Source organism: Oreochromis aureus, linkage group 23, assembly GCF_013358895.1.
Source record: "Oreochromis aureus strain Israel breed Guangdong linkage group 23, ZZ_aureus, whole genome shotgun sequence".
In the NCBI taxonomy this organism is placed as follows: domain Eukaryota; kingdom Metazoa; phylum Chordata; class Actinopteri; order Cichliformes; family Cichlidae; genus Oreochromis; species Oreochromis aureus.
This window is the reverse complement of record NC_052963.1, coordinates 11,297,913-11,319,245: the sequence shown is the minus strand read 5'-3', so window position 1 is coordinate 11,319,245 and position 21,333 is coordinate 11,297,913. Positions and strand designations below refer to the sequence as shown.

The 21,333-nt window shown below is 44.0% G+C and overlaps 1 protein-coding gene across 1 annotated transcript; it reads right to left on the bottom strand.

Moving 5' to 3' along the window:
- Positions 1 to 3,010: 3,010 nt before the first annotated feature.
- Positions 3,011 to 21,214, bottom strand: LOC116328882 (A disintegrin and metalloproteinase with thrombospondin motifs 5). Its single transcript, XM_039607455.1, has 8 exons — positions 19,875 to 21,214; positions 11,725 to 11,857; positions 11,320 to 11,487; positions 10,519 to 10,802; positions 9,024 to 9,207; positions 8,751 to 8,926; positions 8,487 to 8,662; positions 3,011 to 7,616 (listed from the first exon to the last, which is right to left on the bottom strand). Exons 1-8 carry the CDS (start codon positions 20,961 to 20,963, stop codon positions 6,923 to 6,925), a joined length of 2,904 nt encoding a protein of 967 aa, XP_039463389.1. The 5' UTR covers positions 20,964 to 21,214; the 3' UTR covers positions 3,011 to 6,922.
- Positions 21,215 to 21,333: the final 119 nt, after the last annotated feature.

Below are 21,333 nucleotides of genomic sequence, written 5' to 3'. Positions count from 1 at the left end.
CACGGTATCATTGCTGTATTTGGGTTATATTAGCATTCACCTTATAATAGAGACTTTTGAGGAATTTCACTGGAAATGTCTTAAGGCCCCTTTTAGTGTATACCTGATAAAGCTTTGTTATAGAGGCGGTGTTCTACTTTCTCAGAGATATATAACGTTCATGTGGAGCAGTATTGTAAGTGTCACTGCAGCTGAAGAAGGGAAGCTGGGGAATGGGAACAATATCGTGCTGGCCTGGGCTCCAGAAGCCGTACTCACCTTCTCTGTGCCAAGCCGGCTGTGGTGCGCCGTGGCCAGGTTCCACCGCTCTGCTCCCCGGGGAGAGGGAGCAGAGAGGGGCCGCAGAGGTCTTAAGGTGGAGCGGTTCCTCCACTGGGCTGTTTCTGCACTACAGCCGCGGCAGGCACAGCCCCAGCCCTCGGGTTCCTTCCCCCGCCCGTACCGACTGCTGTTCTCCTCTTAGACACAGGAAGAGTTTACGCTGGAGTTTCATTAAAAAGTAACTGGCAAAGCAGGGTTCCTGTTATCTACAGTGCTTGCAAGACACGTCAGAAATGAATGAAAACACCCCCCATACCCCACATCATTTTTTTTTTTAAAGAAATCATCAAAATAATTATGCAGTTTTTAAAGGCAAACATACTGATATTACCCTTATATGTGTTAAGGTTAGAGCAATGTTACGACTTTAAAGACACGTGTGAAATTATTGAATTAATTTTTTTGGACCAAGTTTGATAGCTCCTACATTGCTTATTCTCTCTCTGTATCTATTTTTTTGTGTTTGTTTTTACTGTTGACTTATAGAAGCATCAGTGATGAGTGTGAATGGACAGATTGTGGAATTCCACCTTAAAAGCAACAGGTTCGAAAAAAAGAATAACTGTAACTTCGGCTACTTCCAGTAGATGGCAGGTAATTGTTTAGGAATGTCTCCAGGCAGTTGGAGAAATTTTCCACGACCCCATAGAGCAACCATAACCGTGGCCGATAGGTGGTGCTCTTGCATCAGAAATGGGATGAGCTGCCGAACGCGTGGGGGCAGCCTTCCCACATAAACCAATATGAAAGTACTGCGTAGAGAATGGTGTCTGTGCTTTAGGGTGCTGATTATGCAACGCAGAAAGTTTATGAGATGATAAATGTTCAATAGAAACGAGAGACAAATGATTTCACCTTTTTCCTTTCTGCAAAGGAAAAACGTGAGGTGTGAAATTTTTCACCTTAGACAACATTAACTGGTGATCCAGATGGGCATTTGTCCACTTAAGCCAGATGCAGTGTAGGAAAGTTAACAATGTAGCTTGAAATGATGTCAGAAGTTAAAAAATAAACAAATTCACCAAAATCCTATATTTTATTGAGTAAATAGTATTGAAAGAAAACAAAAAAAATAATGAATCTGAGAGATATAATTATTTATTGTAAAATAAATGCTCATTTTGAATTTGATGCCAGGAATATGATTCATAAATACTGGGACCGAGGCATGCTTACCGATGTGGTGCATCAGTGCTTGGAGAAAATAATTACTTAAAAATAAGTCAAATAATAATTTGTTCTGTTAGTTCCAGTAGATTTTTTCTTTGTGTACAGCTGACCTGGGCTGCTACTCTATATTCACTGCTCTTTGTGGATTTAGCCAGTTGAATTCAACAAGCAGATGAGATGCGATTTTCAGTTTCATGAGAGTTATATGGCTGATCTTCAACCCCTGGACATTATAAAGCTAGTCTAAAGCTAGTTTAAAGTTAGAATTAAGCATCATCATATTAAATAAAACTCTGCTACCTGAATATAACCTAACCTGGACCATGAACATGATAGCCAGCTCTGTAGCAGTCCACCTTAAGCATCACTATAATCTTCTCTATATGGTACTGCCAACTAACCAGTTTACCATACAGGAAGCAATGCAATGCTGCAACACGCAAAACATTAACTCATTCCACAGAAATATGCATTAGCCCTCGTTTTACATCTAATTGCTCATTAATTGAACTCACAAATACCTTAATTAATTTAACCCTTGTGCGTCCCTCGTGGAAAAAGGGATCATTTTGGGTAACGAGGGACATAAAAGGGTGTAAATTTTGAGGGACGCCCAAGGGTTAAAGTGATTTATGGGTCATTCTGGGCCACTTTAAGATCTGTGTGTAAGTGTTCGGAAGCTGAGGGGACCAGTTTCTTTAGTTTTGAAGGAAAATGATGCTTCATTAGAGCTGTTAGTTTGGGCCAGATGCACTTAATGGGTTCAGAGCTTGACTGTGGGTGGTGCCCTGACTGTTTTACCTTTGAGTCATGGTGTAATATATGCAGAATATTTCTGGGCATCATTGCAAGGTAAGCAGGGTGTTCCTTGCAAAAGACGTCATCTGGAAGCGGGATACAATATTCCCTGTATATCAACCACCATTAATGGTGCCCTCACAGATGTGCAAGTTATGTGTACAATGTAATAAGCTAGAAACTGGTAACGAGCCAAATCTTCCCTTTCACCTAAAACCCGAAGGATCACAGTGATTTCTAGAAAGACTGTCAAGTTTTTACTTGTCCATCAACAGGACAGATTTTTAATTCACTTTGGTTGTTTCTAAACCAACTGAGGCCCAGAGAAGGTGGGAGTGTTTCTGCATGTATGTTTACATGGTAGAAGCTTAACTTGCATGGCTGGATGCACTAACAATCTGTATTCAACAGTGGATTTTAGACATGTCCTAAAACCATGTGGTTTCTACTACTGAATCATGGCTCTTGTTTTACCACTGAAGTGTTTACTTAAATTATTTTACAACAGTACAGCTTCAGAGGTCAGAGTAGTATATGCTTAGAATGGATCAAATATCTGTAGTAGAGTATTTGTCATTTAAAAATATCTGCATATTTTTTAGTCTAGTTTACTAAATCTGTAATTGGAAGACAATATATTATTGACTCTACCATCAGGTATATACACTGATGCCATGATAAAAACGACACAGACACAAAGACTTTTAAATATATAGATTTTATATACATATATTCATGTGGGTGACTAGAAAAGAAAACACTATATTCTTGCAAAGGAATGATTCTGCACAGTCATATTCCTAAGTTAAATAGTAATTTGATACAAAATTACTATAATAAATAAAACTCATCTCATTGCTTTTTTATTCACACATACCAGTTATACAAACAATAAATTACAAGTTCAGTGCTGTGTTTCTGTCATTCAGCGAGAGGGGTTTTCCCCACTGGAAGAGTCAGAGTCAGGTTGTGTGTGGAGTCTGTGTCTGCGAAGTTTATGTCTGAAATCTGTGCAAATGATGGATTGTTTCAATGTGACTGCATGTGTACATTACTGTTACAACATGGCTGAATACTAACACATATGAATGATCTATGCATTGTACAAACATTGTCTACATTGCGTAAATAAATGTGAATGTCTGAGCGGCGAAGAGAAAACATTTTAAGAGTGACCTCGGTCATGTCATATCAGCAACTTCTTCTCATGCTTTGTTTTCTCCTGCACAGATGCCAGATGGGTGAGGTTGGTCACACAGGAAAATGTAATAGGTGCCAGATACTTTAATACAATTACAGGAAGGTATTTTTTAAGCCCATTAGATATGTAATTAACTTTACTTTGTTATACTAGGGATTAAATATTATCCACAATAAGTGAGGTAATTAAAGTCCTCAGTATTAAATTCTTATGGAAACATTAATGCTGTTCATATAGTGTTGCTAAAGAAAACCCCAAAATAAAGATTTTAAGGAGTTGGTCTATTTAAATTAAACAAAAGCTTACAGTAGATTAAGTATTAACTAGCAAGGTTTTGCCTAAATGATTTGTTTTAATATCTATTTGCCAGGTGCTAAGCATTAGTCGTATTGGAACAGCTTGTTAGCTTAGCTTAGCATTCAGACAGGAAACATAGGCAAATTTGAATAAAACTTTACACTCCAGTTTATGTGAAACATGAATAAGAACAGTATAATGACATATTTTTGAACTTTAGACATGCCAGTGTGTGTATTTTTAATCTTTCTTGAGTGTATTTTTGATCTGCAATTAGCATAAAGCAAGCCATGCTAGTTTTGTGCGCTACTCTGTTTAAAAGATGCCTATGTGTGTAAATTCACAAAAGACAAGTGTTTTGTCTTTGTTTTCTTTTTACAATTCAATGGCAACTTCTTTTTGTACAATCAGTGTTTACTAGCTAACATATAACAACTGCTGCGGTAGTTAGTTAAAATATTTCCAATAACATTAATGATAGCTGAACCTGGAGTCTATATAAAAATTTTTTTTTAAATTCCCAGGCGCCTTAACGTCCACTTATGATCAATAATGGGTCGACGACCATCTTAAGGTGCTACTCCCACTAGGGCTTAAATACCTGGAACTCTCCAACATTTGATCTAAGAACTGAAGAAGCCTCTCGGATGAGAGATAAAACATCTTTTAGAACTTAAAGAAGTCCAGTCGCTTTTCTTTACAAGCTCCTTAGATTCCATATAAAATGCTACCATTTGCTGAATTAAAAAACAATCTGTCAACAAACTATACTTATTTTTTTGGTTGAAACACCAGACAAGTTAAGACCTCAGACACATAGACCTATAAACTGGTCAGTAACCCCTTGGCAACCACTGGGCATAGAGGAAAGATGCGCAAATGTGTTGGCAAGTGGATGCTGGAGGTTGCTGGCTGTTGGTCTCAAAGAGGGACTGTACAGGGCACTTGTTGTTGTTTGGGCGCTAGCAAATTGCTGTACTTGCCTGTAGTTTTTGTGGAAAATATCAATGTATATACTGTCCGAGCTGTCGTGAAGCTTAGATAAACACCAGTACAAACCAAAAAGGTAGAACGTTTGCCTTTACAGTAAAAGTTGTGCCTTACCACTACAACCAACACAAATTTGACTTTTAAGGTGAACAGTCTTTGTTTTTGCTTTGCATTGCACAGTTTCACTACTTGGCAAATAGTTTGCAAGTGTTTGCAAACAAGTCAGTGACTGGTTGTCGATCAGTCTCTAGGCCTGAGTGATAGGGGCTTTAGCAACTGATTTCACAACTATTAGCAACCTTCAACAACCACTCACCAGCTGGTACATACACAATACATATTATTCACATATGTGAATGTATGGATATTCACATATCCATACATATTATTATTATAGTTGCCGACTGGTCTTTAGACTTGTGCAAAGAGCAAAAGGTTACTGACGAAAGGTCAGACATTAGCTCTTAACAACCACCAATCAAATTGAACAATTTCATCCTTGTTCCAAAGGACCTTTTTGTGACATCAATATATTTTTGTATGATGGCCAACTTCACCCATCAGTCCTGAAAAAAAATGACTTGGACAGCATGTAAAATGAGCAAAAGAGTAAAATGTGATGAAAAAAAGAATTGAATTGCAAAAGGACAATAATGACGGCATTACTATTTCTCTTGTTGTCGTTGCAAGTATCCAGGGCACACAACGTCATATTAGCATAATTTCCTAAACAGATAAACAGACAAACAGGCATTAACTAACACAAAAAATACCCTCTCAGCACCAGTATAATGACTGACATATGTGGAGCTGAGAGTGAAGAAGTTTCAAGACGTAGTAAAACATGTTCACGGTATATACTCAATGTGCTTAAAACACAGGACTGGGTAGTGGCACATAACATGCACACACTTACACACTGCACAGGCATTAAAACCAAGCATTGTGCCAGACCTGTGAGTCACTATCACTCTCCATAAATATTAAGGAGTGTCATGGTCACTTTGCCTCTTTGTCAACTTCTTTTTTAAGATGCTATGCTGCTGTTACAGTGAATGGGTAGTTATAAAAGTCAGTAGAATCAATACTGATGTCTTTAGGATAAACTGTCTTCCTATGCTCATTCTGAGTGAAGTGATCACTCAAAAGTTGTCTTGACCTTGGTACATTTGATTAATCATAGAGCTTTAACACAATGTATCATCAATGTCTGGGTTTTCACGTTCGTTCTTGGTCATCGAGCCAATCTCCCCATGTACCTTCAGCTGGAAACTGTATTCATGAGCTATCTGTTTGTGTTTGAAACTTAATTTACTCCTTACAATGGAAAATTGTTTATGTTCAGTCTCAGTCTTATTTTGGTTGTCAGTTGGATCTATCAAAGAAAGAAGCAAATGCCTGAAGTCAAAATACATGGGTAGCTGTGATCTGTCTGCAGCTACAGTAATATGGACATTTCAGTCACATCTTTATAAGCAAAGAACTTTTGATTGGAAGACTATGGACCACTATTTAACAGAATGGAAGCCTGTTTAATGGAAGAGACGTTTTTGTCAGTCAGGGTTGCCTTCTGTCCTAAATTTCCAGGAAATTTAGAGTGAGAGACACTAAAATGTCAAAGGTACAGGAGATGACAGTCTAGGTTCATGACATGTGGTGTGAAAGTTGTGCGACTGATGATGAGATGAGTAACAAAGGCTTCCCTTGGTTGGGGCTCTTGTCTTGGGACAAAAGACAATTTCCAAATTCCCACAGTGAGATGAACACATGGAATCATAAGAAGACACAACACGCATGCCATTACAGGGCAACACACACTAGGCCTCCAGAATTTGGAGACTGAAGTAAAGACAGTTAGTTATTTGTCCATGTGGCATGCAACTTAGCCATGGCAGGGCAACAGTCATCACTATCATATCAAAACTGTTCTCGATTCTGCATAGCTATTGTTATTCCAGGTAATTCCTCTGCCATATGGTCAGGTACACCCATGCCAATCTGTCTCAGAGTCTCTTTGAGTCTATTCTGGGTGTTATCTGACAACATTCACTGTCCTGTTTAAGGTTGGACATTTTTAATTCATTGGTTCGTAGTTCTACATCCAGCACTTGAGACTTTAATCAGTTACACTTTTCTTTTGCCACCTCAGCATTTCTTCACCAGACAGTGTCTGAAGGCTGAGGGGCGGGCACCCAGCACACATCCTTTAGACAGTTTCCCATCCCGGTCCTTACACTGCACTGTCCGGCTCTGCCAGCCAGTGTCACAAGTCCTGGAGCAGGTCATCCACGGCCCCGTTACCCACTGCGGCCCTGGGGCCGGGGTTGAGGGACCTGGAGCTGTGGATGGCCCTGGAACAAGAAGAGGAGGGGTGTAGGAAGACAAAGTGGTACTGCTAGTGGTAGTGGTGGTGGAGGTGGTGGTGGTTCTTGTCGTAGTAAACAGTGTTGCAGTTAACTTTGGATTGGGGATGAGAGGAAGTGACCGTGGCTGTGGATTTGTCCGACGGGGCATGAAAAAGCTATAATGGACATCCAGAGGCTTTTTGGCATCTGTAGCTAGAATCTGAACTACCAAGGGTTCTTGAAGAGCCCCGGGGCCCATACTGTGAAGCCATTCATCCCTCTGGCTCCACCCGCTGTAGTTGAGCACAGAACCGTTGAGTGGGATGATTGTCTCAGAGGTGGAGATCATGAACTTGCCATTTAGGAGGTAGTCTCCATTGGGCCGTCGAAGAGCTAGGTAGGCGGTGTACCGGGTCTGGTCCTTGGCCTTGTGCTGACGAACCTTGATATGAGTAGAGCCTGCAGGGATCTTCACTACGTCAGTGTAGCCCTTACTGTTTGGCATGAGAGAAAGTAGAGGGGTCAGGTCAGTAAATAACACACGATCTTGTCCTCATAAAACTAAAAGCCGTTTTCAGTGTTTAGATCTGCTGTCACATGCTATAGAATCAGAATAAATTTAGGCTTGTTTAGCAACACTAATAACAAATGCAAATAGAGGAAGTTAAAGAGCAACAGTCAACGGATATCTGCCTAAATAGTCATGTGCGGATATATTTTTGTTTGTACTATGACTGTAGCTAAGTCTGTGAGCTTTTTTCACGCTAGCTACTGTTACAAGTACACTAGCCATATAGTAGGATTAGCACAACACAAAATAAAATCTTAAGCCAACTGATAATTAGATATAATCAGAGTTAACATTTAGGCCTGGGTATCGCATAGTTATTCATGGTACGAATTATAGCAATACAACAAAGGTATCACGATGTAGCGATTCTGTGTTAGTTCTAGTGAATAGAATAATGAAGTTTTATTTATTATTGTGCGATCTACTGTACAATATAAAGCGCCTTGAGGCGACCTTTGTTGTGATTTGGCGCTATATAAATAAAATTGAATTGAATTGAAAGTTGTAATTTGTCTATTGAGTTAGATAATCAATTGACTGTCCAACATTTGACTTTGCGAGTTTCTGCTTCACTACAAATTAACATCGATTTGCTCTACCTGCAGCGCCACCGTCAGCAGTTATGAAGTAGTGATGCTGTTATGTAAATACTGACAAGAGCGTATCATGACAAGAAGCAATATGACATAGTTGTTGACATCTTCCATGTACAAACTGACCAGCTTTAAACTAACAGTCCTGCTCATGCATGTATGCAATGGAGCTACGATGCATACAATGCCTTTGGCCTTACCTCTTCTTGGTGAAGTTTCCCACCACACGTATGCATCCTGTGCCATCACCTCCACATATACCACACTTGTCAAACTGAAGCTTGGAGCCAATGATGCCATCGCATCCTGTCCGCACACATTTCCCTTTCACGCACACCGAACTGCTGTACGGACGGCACTCTGTCCCATCTACCACCTGAAAACACAAAGTCGCTATCGTGATTAATCTTGCACATCTCGCCCTTCATTAAATACACATCAGCGCCGTCGTCTAAGTAACTCACCCTTTGAGAGAACACCACATAGTATCCAGTTCCTTTTGCTCTGCAAGTTAGCTTGCACACATCTTTAGGCAGAACTCCTGCGTACTTAGGCACCCACTCAACGAAGGTCTTCACCCCTTTGGGATCTGTCTGGGGACCGTTGCGCACCTCACACTGCTCCTGGCGGAAACTCTTGTCTGCAGAAAAGTGCAGTAAAAAGAGGTTTGAAATTAACGACTACGTACTAATAGATGTGCACTTATATCTTATGCATTCTTAAGCTGTCACGCTCACTTGATGCTGGGCACGGTGTTACACTGCAAGACCGATAGATGGCCCTCTTTCCCGTGCAGTAGCGCCCATTGTTCCGTGGTGGTGGGTTGTTGCAAAGGCGCTGGGCAAACTGCACCCCACCCCCACAAGTTCTGGAGCACGGACCCCAAGGACCCCAAGAACTCCAGCTACCGTGATTGGACGCCTGGCAGAGGAGCGAAAGGAGCATAGAGTAGAGGGAAGATGAAAGAGGCAAAAATGACAGCAGAGGAAAGATCAGAGGGTATAAAAGATGAAGGAAAAAAAAGGAGATGAGAGAGAACAATTAGTGCTTATCAAACATGCTAGAAGCCGGAGTTGGCCAAATCACGTGTCATAGGAAAAGCTGTTTGGAGAGAGATCTGCGATAAAGGAAAATGTGACGTTCGCTTTGGAAAAGAGACGGAAAAAGATTGGAGACTATGGTCATGTAATAATAACTCTTTTTAAAAGCCACTCGTTAGTGCAGCAGAGGAGGCTCTATCTGCGGTCAGGGCTCACATGCTTCCCCGGAGGAGCAGCCTGAATGAAATTCTTCAGGTAACGTGACTATTTTTGTGTTTTTCCAACCAGCCTTACATGATTCATTGGCGATAAAAACAACTGGATAAGTAGCTCTTTGCATTTTATGAGACAAACTTGATCTTGTAATCCCCCTATTTCTTTGGAAACAGCTTTCCATTTAATTCCACTTCAGAGTTTTTATGGCACTTGAACCAATTCTTTCCACAGTAAAAGCTATGCAATCTGCAATCATACTTCAAGAAATACAGAGAGGTTAAAAGATCCCGAAATCTAAAATACAGGGAGTGGGTTTAAGCTTGCTCCGGGCAGTAAACTGCTCGTCATACAAGCAGTGAAAATGAAATGACTCAGAACTTGAGCCACATCTAGCTGTGCAGCCGTCTGCCAAGGATCCAGTCGCTCTCGTCAAACGTCATGTGACAAACAAACACAAAAGGAGAAAATATTCTCCTTGCTCCCAATCTTTCTTTTTTGGTCATTCCCTCTCTTTTCCTCCCCTGATGCACACACACACACGGGGTCGACAGTCCGCCAAGAACAGATTGGATCCTTTAACTCATTAAGGCCAAATTCAATTTGGGCCTGTTTGAGTAAGGCCGACGGAACAAATAGCACAGATCAGCAGTGTCTTGAATACAGCAGAAAACACAATGAAGCCACAGAATGAATTTGATCTTTTGCTCGCTTTCATTTTTTTTTACTGACTTTCTACTTCCACCCTTTTGCTCTCTGAAAAACACCCCTGTGTGCTCTACATATGAAGTGTATTCTTTTTCTCTTTGTCTCCTACAAACAAGTTTGTCCAATGTGGAAATGAGATCCTAAAATATCAGCTTGGGAGCTATAAAAAGAACTCTATTTCTATCGACTCCCTTTTGTCTCTCCTGACAAATTCCTTCTGTCTCTGCGTCTTTTACCTTCCACTCCAACACCATCCATCCATCCCTCTTACCGAGTAGTGCTTCTTGCGGGTCTTGTCCACGCACTTTCCCTGCAGGCAGATGCGACCCTTCCCACAGGGCGTTCCCTCCACTGCCGGCAGCTTCTTGGTCAGGCACACCATCTGTCCCTGGCGAATCACTGCGCACCACAGCCGCGAACATACGTCCATGCCCGGGCACACTGTGTACTCAGGGCCGAAGGCCAGGCGACACTGGCGTACGGCGTCGTAGCTCTGCCCCGGGAGCTCCTCGGGGCCGAGGAGGGCCAGGCGGGGCGAGTCGAGGAGGCATTCGGCTGTGGAGGAAGGAGGTGTTTTTAAAGATCCGTGCCGTGCATACTGTTTGTGCACTGGTGTACGAATGCTTCTTTCAGTTGACAGATAAACTAGGCCATTATGACCTATCACTCAATAAAAGTGCTGGAGCAGCAGCACATGCCGTCAAGCCCTAAATCATGCTGTTGGCACATGAAATACGCCGAAAGCCATGGAAACGCTGAGCAAAAAGTCAGCAAACTGTGGTGCTTTACGGTCGTCATGAATAAAACTGCCTGATCAAACTGGAATGCAAAGCATGACTCATCCTGATCTTTGGCTGCACTACAACTCTGCTCTTTAAAGAACTTAATAGGATTGTAAATAAGCCTCTATTAATAGAGATTATTGCTTTGCTTGGTAGTAAACAGCTCTCAGTGATAGCTATCACCAGTCAAATTCACATGGATGCAATTTGGAGGTGGCAGCCTGGGAAAAGTTCTCACTTTTAGAACGAAATTACTAGTATTGCTGTGGTGCATCTTCTCCCACGCTCACCATTGCCGTCGTCGAAGAAGTCGGTGATGGTTGCTGAGGTGCAGCGGCTCCAGGGTTTGGAGGCATCGATGGAGGTGAGAATGGAGGACATGAGCCGCTTGTCGCTGTTCACTCCGAAGCGCTCTTCGCAGAACTTGGAGTCGTCGTGGGACAAACCAAGCAGGTGACCTGGGTCACAACGAGAGAGGACATTTTTGTTTTTCCCCCTGAAGGACTTGTCTCAGATTTGCACATGCAGCAAGAATGAGAAAAGAAAACACACCTAATGCTATCAGAGGTATGACATCAGAGAACACTGGTGTGAGATTAATCAGTGAGAGGAAGACAGAGTGCTGACAGATGTGCATGCGCAAGCCCTGGCTTGTTTACATCTTTGTGTTGCTGTGTGTGTGTATCCATGCCTACCTATCTCATGGGCGACGGTAAATGCGGCGTGAAGCCCGTCGTCCTCGATGACAGCGCAGCTCCTCTCTGGAGAGCAGATGGTGCCGACGTCCGCCATACCCAGCGTGTCACAGGAGTGGTGGCCACAGAGGTCCTGGACAAAGAAAATACTGCACATTTAAATCAAAAGCTAATAAATAAAGAATGGACTTCATGCTCAATCTCAAGATATGAGGTCCAAGATAATCCGTAGTTTATCACAATTAAATGAAATATCTTAAAGGTGTAATAATGAGCCACTCTGGATCTCGAGTCTGCTCCAGCATAGAAATCATCCACTTGCTGAAGAAGCTAAACGGTTGGCTTGTTGCAGGGACCAGTCCTCTCATGCTGGGGGAGGAGAAGTTACGAGTGATGTAGGAGGAAGCTCCACGAGTTCCTTTTAATCTACTGGTCCCCATGTACTCTCCATAATCAACGCTTCACCAGTGTCTAGCAAAGTCCCTGCTTATTTTAGGAATGCTGTCCTCCGACCACTTTTACAAAAAACCAAAAAAACCCAAGGTTGACCCTTCTCTCCTCTTGCCAGTAACAAACCCATCTCAGAATTACAGTTTATTGCTCAGATTTTAGAGAAGACATGTCTTTTATCTTGTCTTCTTTCTCTCATCCAACTGCTTGCGGCAGATGGCCCCGCCCCTCCCTGAGCCTGATTCTGCCGGAGGTTTCTTCCTGTTAAAAGGGAGTTTTTCCTTCCCACTGTCACCAAAGTGCTTGCTCATAGGAAGTCAAATGATTGTTAAGTTTTACGTCATTCTTCTTCACTTTCCAAAACCAACACGCTACCTATGGGGCTAAAGAATTAAGCCAACTGTGAGTACCTGCAAACAAAAGTCAGTTCTGACTGACAGCCATGTTAAAATACCCCACTATACAGACTATAAAAGGATATTTGCAGCTTGGTTTTGTTCATCGTGGATAGTTTCCAACTCTACAACTGTATCGTGGTTTAACTATTTTTTATGAACTTATTCATCTGCTTTGACAGGTGTGCCGACACAGACCTGCAAGGCCTCACGCCCGCTAGCCACTGAGCTGGGCCTGGTTTATGGTGTTGTTGTGTTTCCCATTTCGCTTTCACTGGAATTATTTGACAAATAATATGGATTGCTGTTTGGCGTAGGCCGTTTATGAAGTCTTTTGTCCTCTTGTCCAAATATTGTGAGTCATAACACCAACATGACGGGAGGCAAAATGGTGAAGTTGAGGTTTCAAAATGAGAAGCTCAGAAACCAGTTGCTACTCCCATCTTTTATCTACAGTCTATGGCAAGAGCTACAGCTGTCGTTGCGTTTCCCATTTCAGTCACCGGCTACCTGATTGAACCAAAGGCTGTACAGAAGAACTTCTACTTCTCATCTTGGATAGAGGGCAGCTATACTGGTTGTACCTCTAGATGGGATAGTCAAGGTATTGTTGTGCAAGTGTACAAGGTGACTTCCAATTATGGTGGATGTCCCTGCAACACAATACACAAAAGTTTCAGTAAGTCCCAGCTGTTCACAATTTATTTCTAATGTCTTTAACCACAAAACAATATGTTAATTTCTCAAAAGCTGTTGTTAAATCCAGTGTGCTGACTGATCCAGATTAAAGATGTGCCTTCTTTGGCACCTTTCTACAAGCTAAAATGATTTTAATATGCACTTTTTTTGCTCTCTCTGCTCATTCTCTCCTCCGCCATCTGTCTGTCTGCCTCGCCAGAGTACACAGTATTGATCTTTGTTTTGATTCCCACACATGTCCATGCAGATGATGCCTCAGGCGGCGCCGCCTGGCTGCACTGAGTGCTAAAATCAATCGGCAAATCGTACCGTCCCATCAGTACACGCAGGCCTGCACATGAGCCTGTACAGTCCAACGGGACATGCTTAAATAAATACGCGTTCGGCACGTAGTTGCACATACATATATGGAGACTGAGATTCATGCATTTCCACACATGCGCACACACACACACACACACACACATGTCCCATGGAGAGGATGAATTGTCATGTTAAATGGTGCTGACAGGCCTGCTGGGTCGTGTGTGAGAGGCTCTGTGGGGAGGGTGTTTACCCGTTCCGGGCCGATCGGTTTGGAACAAACTGCCTTGTGTTCTGCACTCACACACATGACTGACTGGGTGGGACCTGCTTGCACAGAAACACACACTCAGATAGCTGTAAGTGCATACAATTAAGGACATGGAACATATATAGCATTTTACTGGAAATTCACAATGCACACAGATACAGGAAGACAGCATGTGCTTTTGCCAATTAGCTGCTGGATGAAAGAGGAAGCAAACAATGGCTGATTCTGACTGCACGGATGGCTAACTAGAGCCAAACTGAAGTTTCTGCCTGTGTGTGGAAAGGCCTGAGAACTACAAAAGGAAGCTTGTTTATTTTGCTCAGAAACCGAGGACTTATAGAGAAGTTAGCCTTCATATTTTGGCTTTCTCTTTTCCCCTTTTCCCATACTCTTTCACCCCGCTGCCCTTTACACCCCTTTTCCATTTCATTTATTTATTCATTCATCCCCTCCCAGATATTAATGTGAGAGCTGTTTTTGTTCTGCTCTTTTTTTGTGTACATGCCTTTCATTGATATAACCCCGTGTAACAAGCGGGTGAAAAATTGGAATCTCCTGTTTGATAAATAGTGATGCGTGAATAATACAGGAAATTCCCCCCAAAACTGAACATATTTTCTACTGCTTCCCTCTGCCAAGACTTCCTAAACTCGCTTTCATTCGAAGGCCTCTGCAGACATGCAGAGAAAAAGAAAAGCAGGGCGGGTAAAGAAAAATAAGTTCAAGAATCAGTCACAGCTGGGAAAGGATGGAGGATTGCCGGAAATTAAGGAGAAGAACTGAGAGGACAAGGAGTTACGGCAATATTGGCAGAAATAACAGGAGAACAGGTGGCAAGCTGGTTGCAAAGGTCAAGAGACGTTCAGAGCAGTGTGTGAGTGTGTAGGTGTCTGTGTGTGTGTGAGGTACAAGACCACTTGCAGTCTAAGCCGAGGCTAAACAAACAGTCGGCTAGACCCAAACACACAGAGCAGTCCCTCTCGCAGAGAGAGTTCAGCTCACTCTGTGAAACCTGCTGCAGGTTGATTTCCAGCAATCCTAATTACAGACAAACACTGACCGTAATGGTTCCGAATGATTCGCCACCAGTGAGTAACGCTGACCAAAAGCTGACACATATTCGTCAAAAGGTAAATAACAACCTTTTAATAGGTTGCTCTTGTTCTTTACAGTCTTTGATATGCACAAAATGAGACTATTTTACAGTCATAATAGTCATGATTAGTAAAAAAAAATGTCCTTATGTATTTAGATTTTCTTGAAAATATGATCAAATATAAGAAGGAAGGAGTGTCCACTTTAACATATGACCAAATACCTTTGAAAACTACCTTTGAAATTCACCCCAGCCTTAGCTATTGGTTCTTTGCGCTAAGTACAAAAGATTTGCAACCACATTAAAGACTTTCAACTAAGCGGTTGAGATATTTTGTCATGAGCTTGTTAGCATGTCTAAAATTACCCAAAACATGTGCATGACCTATCTAGCAAGGCTTTGCATCCAAAACCCTTACATCCCATCAGAAACAGACTAGTCTCAACGGTTGCTACATTTGTCTCACCTGATTTTAGATCCAGCCTAGGCTGAAACTTCACCTTGAGCTTAATGGAGACATCCTTGAAAACTTTTGACTGAAGAATGTTCAAATGGGCCCAAATGATTCCTTACAAGTAAACCTCTAGTTTCAAAGTCTAGGAAGAACTATTGGAAATGTCTGTGTCATCAGCATTGATGGATTTGACAATGTGGCAGCACGCGCACACTGAACAACAGTAGTCCCAGTAATGATCCTTGGGGAACGCCATAGTTAATCAAAGAACAGAAGCACTTCAGTTCTATACTATAAAGAAATAAATAACCAGTATGAGGATGCCATAGTCCCTGCTTTTGAAGGTGGCACACAAAAGCAAGGCAGATAAGAGTTAAGAAACACACATGACGGATTAAGTTGCACTTGGTGCAGTTCAAAAGAAAAACTGCTTATCAGTTAATGAGAAAATAAATAGTTTGGTGGAGCGAATAAATGGAGTTATTTTTAATTTGTTGTGTCACATGAATTGGCCTTTAGTCCAGAATCAAAGGAAACTTTAGCAAATGACTGCAAACAGGAGTGTGCTTTAAAGTCACCGATGCATCTTGAGGGTGAAGAGGGCGAGGTTCGTGTGTTGGCATGGGACAAACCAAACTCCTGGGCTAGTTATGTAATGTTGACAGACAGACATGGGGGACGGGGGGTTGCGAGGGGGTCGAAAGTTTGGAATCTAAAAGCTGTCTGCAGGTTGTCAACATATGCCAGACGAAGTAAAGCACATGTGAAATATCAAGAGCATTGAAAACAAATAGAGTAACTGGCTGTGACGGGGGCGAGGGCTGGGAAATGTACACTTCAATGTATGGACGCTGGAGAGGAGTGGAGGCAAGTGCACAGGAAAGGGGCGGGGGACTCCAAACTATACACGTGTTTATACTGCCAGAGGGCAAATGACTACAACTGTGTGGAGGGAATGGATGGTGTAATGTGTCTCTACATTGAGGCTTCTCACTGGCACATGAGGATTAATGCTGTTAAGACATTTATCATACAGTATTTTCCCCTAATATATGCATTTATATACCTTGTGGTTGTTTATACACCACTTTCCATGTAATCATTAGTTGTTATTAATCTCTGCCTCTCTTCCACAGTGTTTTTTTTTCTTGTCTCCCTCCCAATAACTCGTGACAGACGACTGCCCCTCCCTGATCCTGGTTCTGCTGGAGGTTTCTTCCTGTGAAAAGAGAGTTTTTCCTTCCCACTGTCGGCAAGTGTTGGTCATAGGGTGGGAGCAATATTGATACAAATGTTTGAAGCGAGTGAAACCCGTCCCCCAAACAGCAGCATGAACACGTACACATGTCAGTATATCCACAGTTTTGCAGCTCATGCTTTCCTTATAGTACTGCTTTGTCTACTGTACACAACACAGCCAAACACACACAAAAGTGTCCAAAGTCCCGTTCAATGTAGCCGTTGTATTATTCTTGTGCTGGTATGTGTGGAACTGGGTGACACGGCCACACGGGTCAGCACACTGCGGGTACTGGGTGTTGGAGTAATTGGACCCGACCACAAAAGGGGCCCCCGTGCGATCTGGCCCTTTCGTGTGGGAACAATGGACGGCCTGACTCTGCTGTCACGGTGAGCTTTGGTTCTACTTCGTTGGACGGCAAAAATCGGGCTCTGCTTCACAGTTTCACTCTGAATACACAGATGAAAGATTTTCACCAACGTCCTCTTATTATTTGACACCTCTGACATTCGGTGAGATGGAGCTTACAAGGAACTTTGAGCACAGTCAAAGCCACATTCGAGCTTGTCTTTCCCCGTCAAGTTTCCATTTGGCCTACAAGTTATGTTCCTGAGAAAATAGTTCTTCTTTTTTAAGGCAAAAAGCAGCAAGGTATGAAGTACTTGAGGCCAATCAAGTTATTTTCTTGCTGGCACCCCCTCAGTTAGTGGAAACATTAATAGCTGCATTCTGTGTGTAGAATTTGCTGCTCTTAAGCTCAACTCTTATGCAACAATTGACAGCAAAATATGAGTGCTTTTCTCACGAAGCAGACATTTTTCATGATGTCAGCATCTTTTCACTCTTTGCAGCACTTCTGCAGCAGTGTGGCCCTGCTTGTCGACCTGTCCCATAACAACTCTGCCTCTAATAGCCAGAAACTTCTCTTTGGCTTGTTAAAATCACGACCCTCCAAAAGCTAGGTCATGCATTACCTGATTGTGCTACTGCTCACTGCACATGTTAATCGCATTTAGCAGCGACTGGGCTCATTTGTCCTGCAGAGGTGAGACACATAGATATCAAGAACCCACCTTATGAAGTTCATCGGAGGACTTCGGTAAGTTACGGATGATTAAAGGCACCGCTGGGAGGCTGAATCCACTGTATGACCTCCAGGTTCAGCAGTGAAGGTGAGATGGGTGTGAAAGAAACCCAGAGACAGGTTTGTGAATAATGTAGGAGCCGCGAGAGGTGACACTAAAATATTGTGCTGAGTGATATAGTGAGGATCATATTGGAACTATGTTATTGTACCTTTAGGTATACAGTGGTTTGTCACGTGAACAGTGGAGGGAGTACAGACTGACTCAAAGCTTTATCTCACATCACAGGGAGCGACATAAAGGTTCAAACTCAAATAAATATATATGTGCACACACACACACACACACACACACACACACACACACACACACATATATATATATATATATATATGTCTTAATATTGCACTTTAAATTCTAGAACAAAGTGTGGAAATATGGACCTTTCGGTCTTTAGGAACATACATGTGCCTTTACGTCCCTTGAAAAGGGAAATTTAGTTGTCTTGAAGTCTGATAGTTAGTCCTGGGAGGTGCATTCATGTGGACTGTAACCTGTGAGGACAGAAATGGACTGAATGTACATGATATAACGCTGGAGTTTCAAACTGTGCACGACTGTAAGCTCTTCTATAGCATGCTGGAGATGAAAAGGCGACTTTAACCAGTACACTGACACTCTGATGGATGTGTTATGCCCGTGTGAGCATGGGTATTTTAATGAGATCAAAGCAGCAGAACAGCTGGAAAGAAGTCACAGTACACGGCCTGTCATGTTTCATAAAAAATTCCCATCCATTCTGAGTCTGGCTGTCTGTCCCGAGTCTGCCTGAGTATCTGGATTAGTGTTTCCGTGCCCGTCCAGCCTGCCAAACCCAAGCGCCCAAGGATGCCACTTCCTCCTGCCTGAGCTCTCTCTCAGTAACACCCCTGCAGGTGTAGTGGCAGAGGAGCCACGAGGTGGCTGGCGCACAGAAACTGTGCCACTCTGCCAGCTGTGCTGACCTCAGGTATGCACTACCGGCTGTCTTGCCAATGCATGCTGGTGCCAACTATGCACAAGTGCAGGAGATCCGAGGTAATACCAATGCTTTTTTTTTTTTTTAGCCCAAGCCATGACAAGACCTTGCATGACTTAAACCCACCGCAATCCAAGGCGAAGCCATCTGACACTGCAGCTAAAACCACCACAAAGCCACACCCGGAGAGGTGAAAAATGCATGCAGATCTGCTGTTGCTGCCCTGCGGCTTCAGGCCAGACATTTAGGGAAGGAGTAGGAGGAGAGAAAGGGATGGTGAAAGAAGGGATAGATGAGTGTGGTCTCAGTAAAGCGCAGGGCTTCTCACAGGGTGGATGTGTTTGTTTTTCTGACAGCTCCCAGGCTCCAGCTGACAGACACTGGAAAAGTAACTGGGGAAAAAAATGTGCAGGCAGGAGTGATGAGAGAAAGAGAAGAAGAAAAAGGGGGGGCGGTGAAATCTGGGATAGCTACCTAATTAAATGCTGCTTCAGGGGGAATTTGGAATTTTTTTTTAGGGATAGTTCTGCTCTGCACCCTGCAGCTGATTTCAAGTCTCCAACCCTGGGAGGAATGCGCGCAGATCACACAGACTACGAGGCTTTTTGGGGCTGTCAGGGGACTGGGAGGGTTACGGGATGAGAGGATGGGGGTGGGTGGGATGGAGACAGAAGGGCCTGCCCAGAAAAACACCAGGGGCAGGAAATACAGTTTTTATGGCCGTTTTCACACACGCTGCGCTCGATTTACGCACGCGAGTTTCACCAGAACAGAAGATGGGAGGAAAACACAAGGAGCAGGAAAATAAACACTACAGGGGTGTGAACACAGAGACACGCGGGCAAACTGTCGTTGCTGTTTTGAGCTTCGGGGTTTATATTTAGGGAAATCGATTAAAACACAGAATAACGTGACATTTCTTCATATTCAAAGACGAATATGTGACGTGTGTGAGCTGCTCGGTTATAGTGAACCAGCTGCCCCCGCGTGCGCCATCGAAATCAAAACAAACTGTGTCGTCACACTCCAACAGCTGCCACGGCCTCTCCGCGAGCGCGCAAGCGGAGAAGCGACAGGTGGAGGCGCGTAAAATAAAAAAGAGAAACATCAATAAATAAGGGAGGGGGCTGTCTGTTTACCTGCCTGGTGAAGAGGATGGCGGCGTCGTGGTGGTGCTGGTGGTCGTCGTCCAGCGGGTTCTGCTGGTTCTGCCACTTGCAGAAGCTCTTGAGCGTCGCCGCCGCGTTCTTGGTCACCTCCAACCCCTTCTCCTTGTCAGTCACCGCGGTCACTTTGACCACCGACAGCCGGATGGGGTTCTCGATGCTGGCGTGCCCGTACAGCTTAGAGGCGATGGAGGCCAACGTGAGCAAGTAGTGGTTCAAGTCCTTTCCGTACTTCTTAGTCATGGTCTCGTCCGCCACCAGGAGCAGCTCCACGTACCTGGCGCGAGACACCGACCTCCTGCGCCGTGCGCCCGGCTCCGGGGAGGGTGCCGTGGCGAGCCGGCTCCACCATCTCCGCCCGCGCGCGCCGCGCTTATCTTCCGCTTCCGAAGCGAGCCCCTCGCGTTCCCGTCTACCCTTCCCGCGACCTCTGCGCCGGCGTTTGCGTTTCCTGCGCCCGTCACGCGTCCCGCAGCTCTCGCGGCCCTCGCTCATCTCCTCGAAGCTGAAACTTTCGCGCGTGAACACGTGGAGCGCGCTCTCCGCATCCTTGTCCTGCAGGGCGCGCACATTGTGCTCGTGTCCTTTTGCCCTGACGATGGGGGTGACGGTGTAGCGCGCGTCCTTCACTGCGAAGAAGCCCTCGAGACCTCCTCCGCAGAGGTTGAACACGGCCAGGGACTCCGGGTTGGAGTTCACGGTCCCGCGGTACACGCACTCCCTCTGCAGAGGCGCGGGGCTCTGTCCCATCATGGCGAGCACATACTGGGGGCTGAAGTGATGAGACAGCACCGACTCGTCTCGTTCCATGTCCAGCTGAAAGCGGCTCTCATCCAGGTACACCAGGTAGCCAACCCTCCCTCCCCCGTGGTAAATCCGGTCAATAGTCCGCACAACCCCGTCTGTCCTTCGGGCAGGTGTCAGAGGCGAGCCGTTCGCAGGTGGAAGATAGAAACCCTGGAAAGTGGCAAGCCCGGCTTCCAGCTCCAAGTCCACGACGCACAGCAGCAGTAGCCGAAACCAGAGCATGCTCCCGGTCAGAGCACCCAGGAGCTGCACCATTGTTCATTCCAACGTGACAAACATCTACGAATCCACTAAAACAAACCTGGACCAGAGTAGAAGACAACTTTGAGTGCTTGTTCCTCCAAAATGCGCATCCTCTCAGTGTCCAGAGCTCCCATCCAAAAGCACACAGCATTCACCAACAGGCAGGCAAATAAAACCATGGAGGAAGAAAAAAACAAGAAAAAGAAAAAAAACAGAAAAGGGAAGAAAAAAAGAGCAGCAGAGAGGAACTGTGCGCAGGCTGGAGAGCACCGAGCTGAACTTGGAGAACAAAAACACAAAGTTTGCTCTTAATAGGACCCGGAGAGGAAAAAGTCCTGCCCCCTTTGCGCTCAATCACCATTCCTCCACCCCCCCTCCTCTT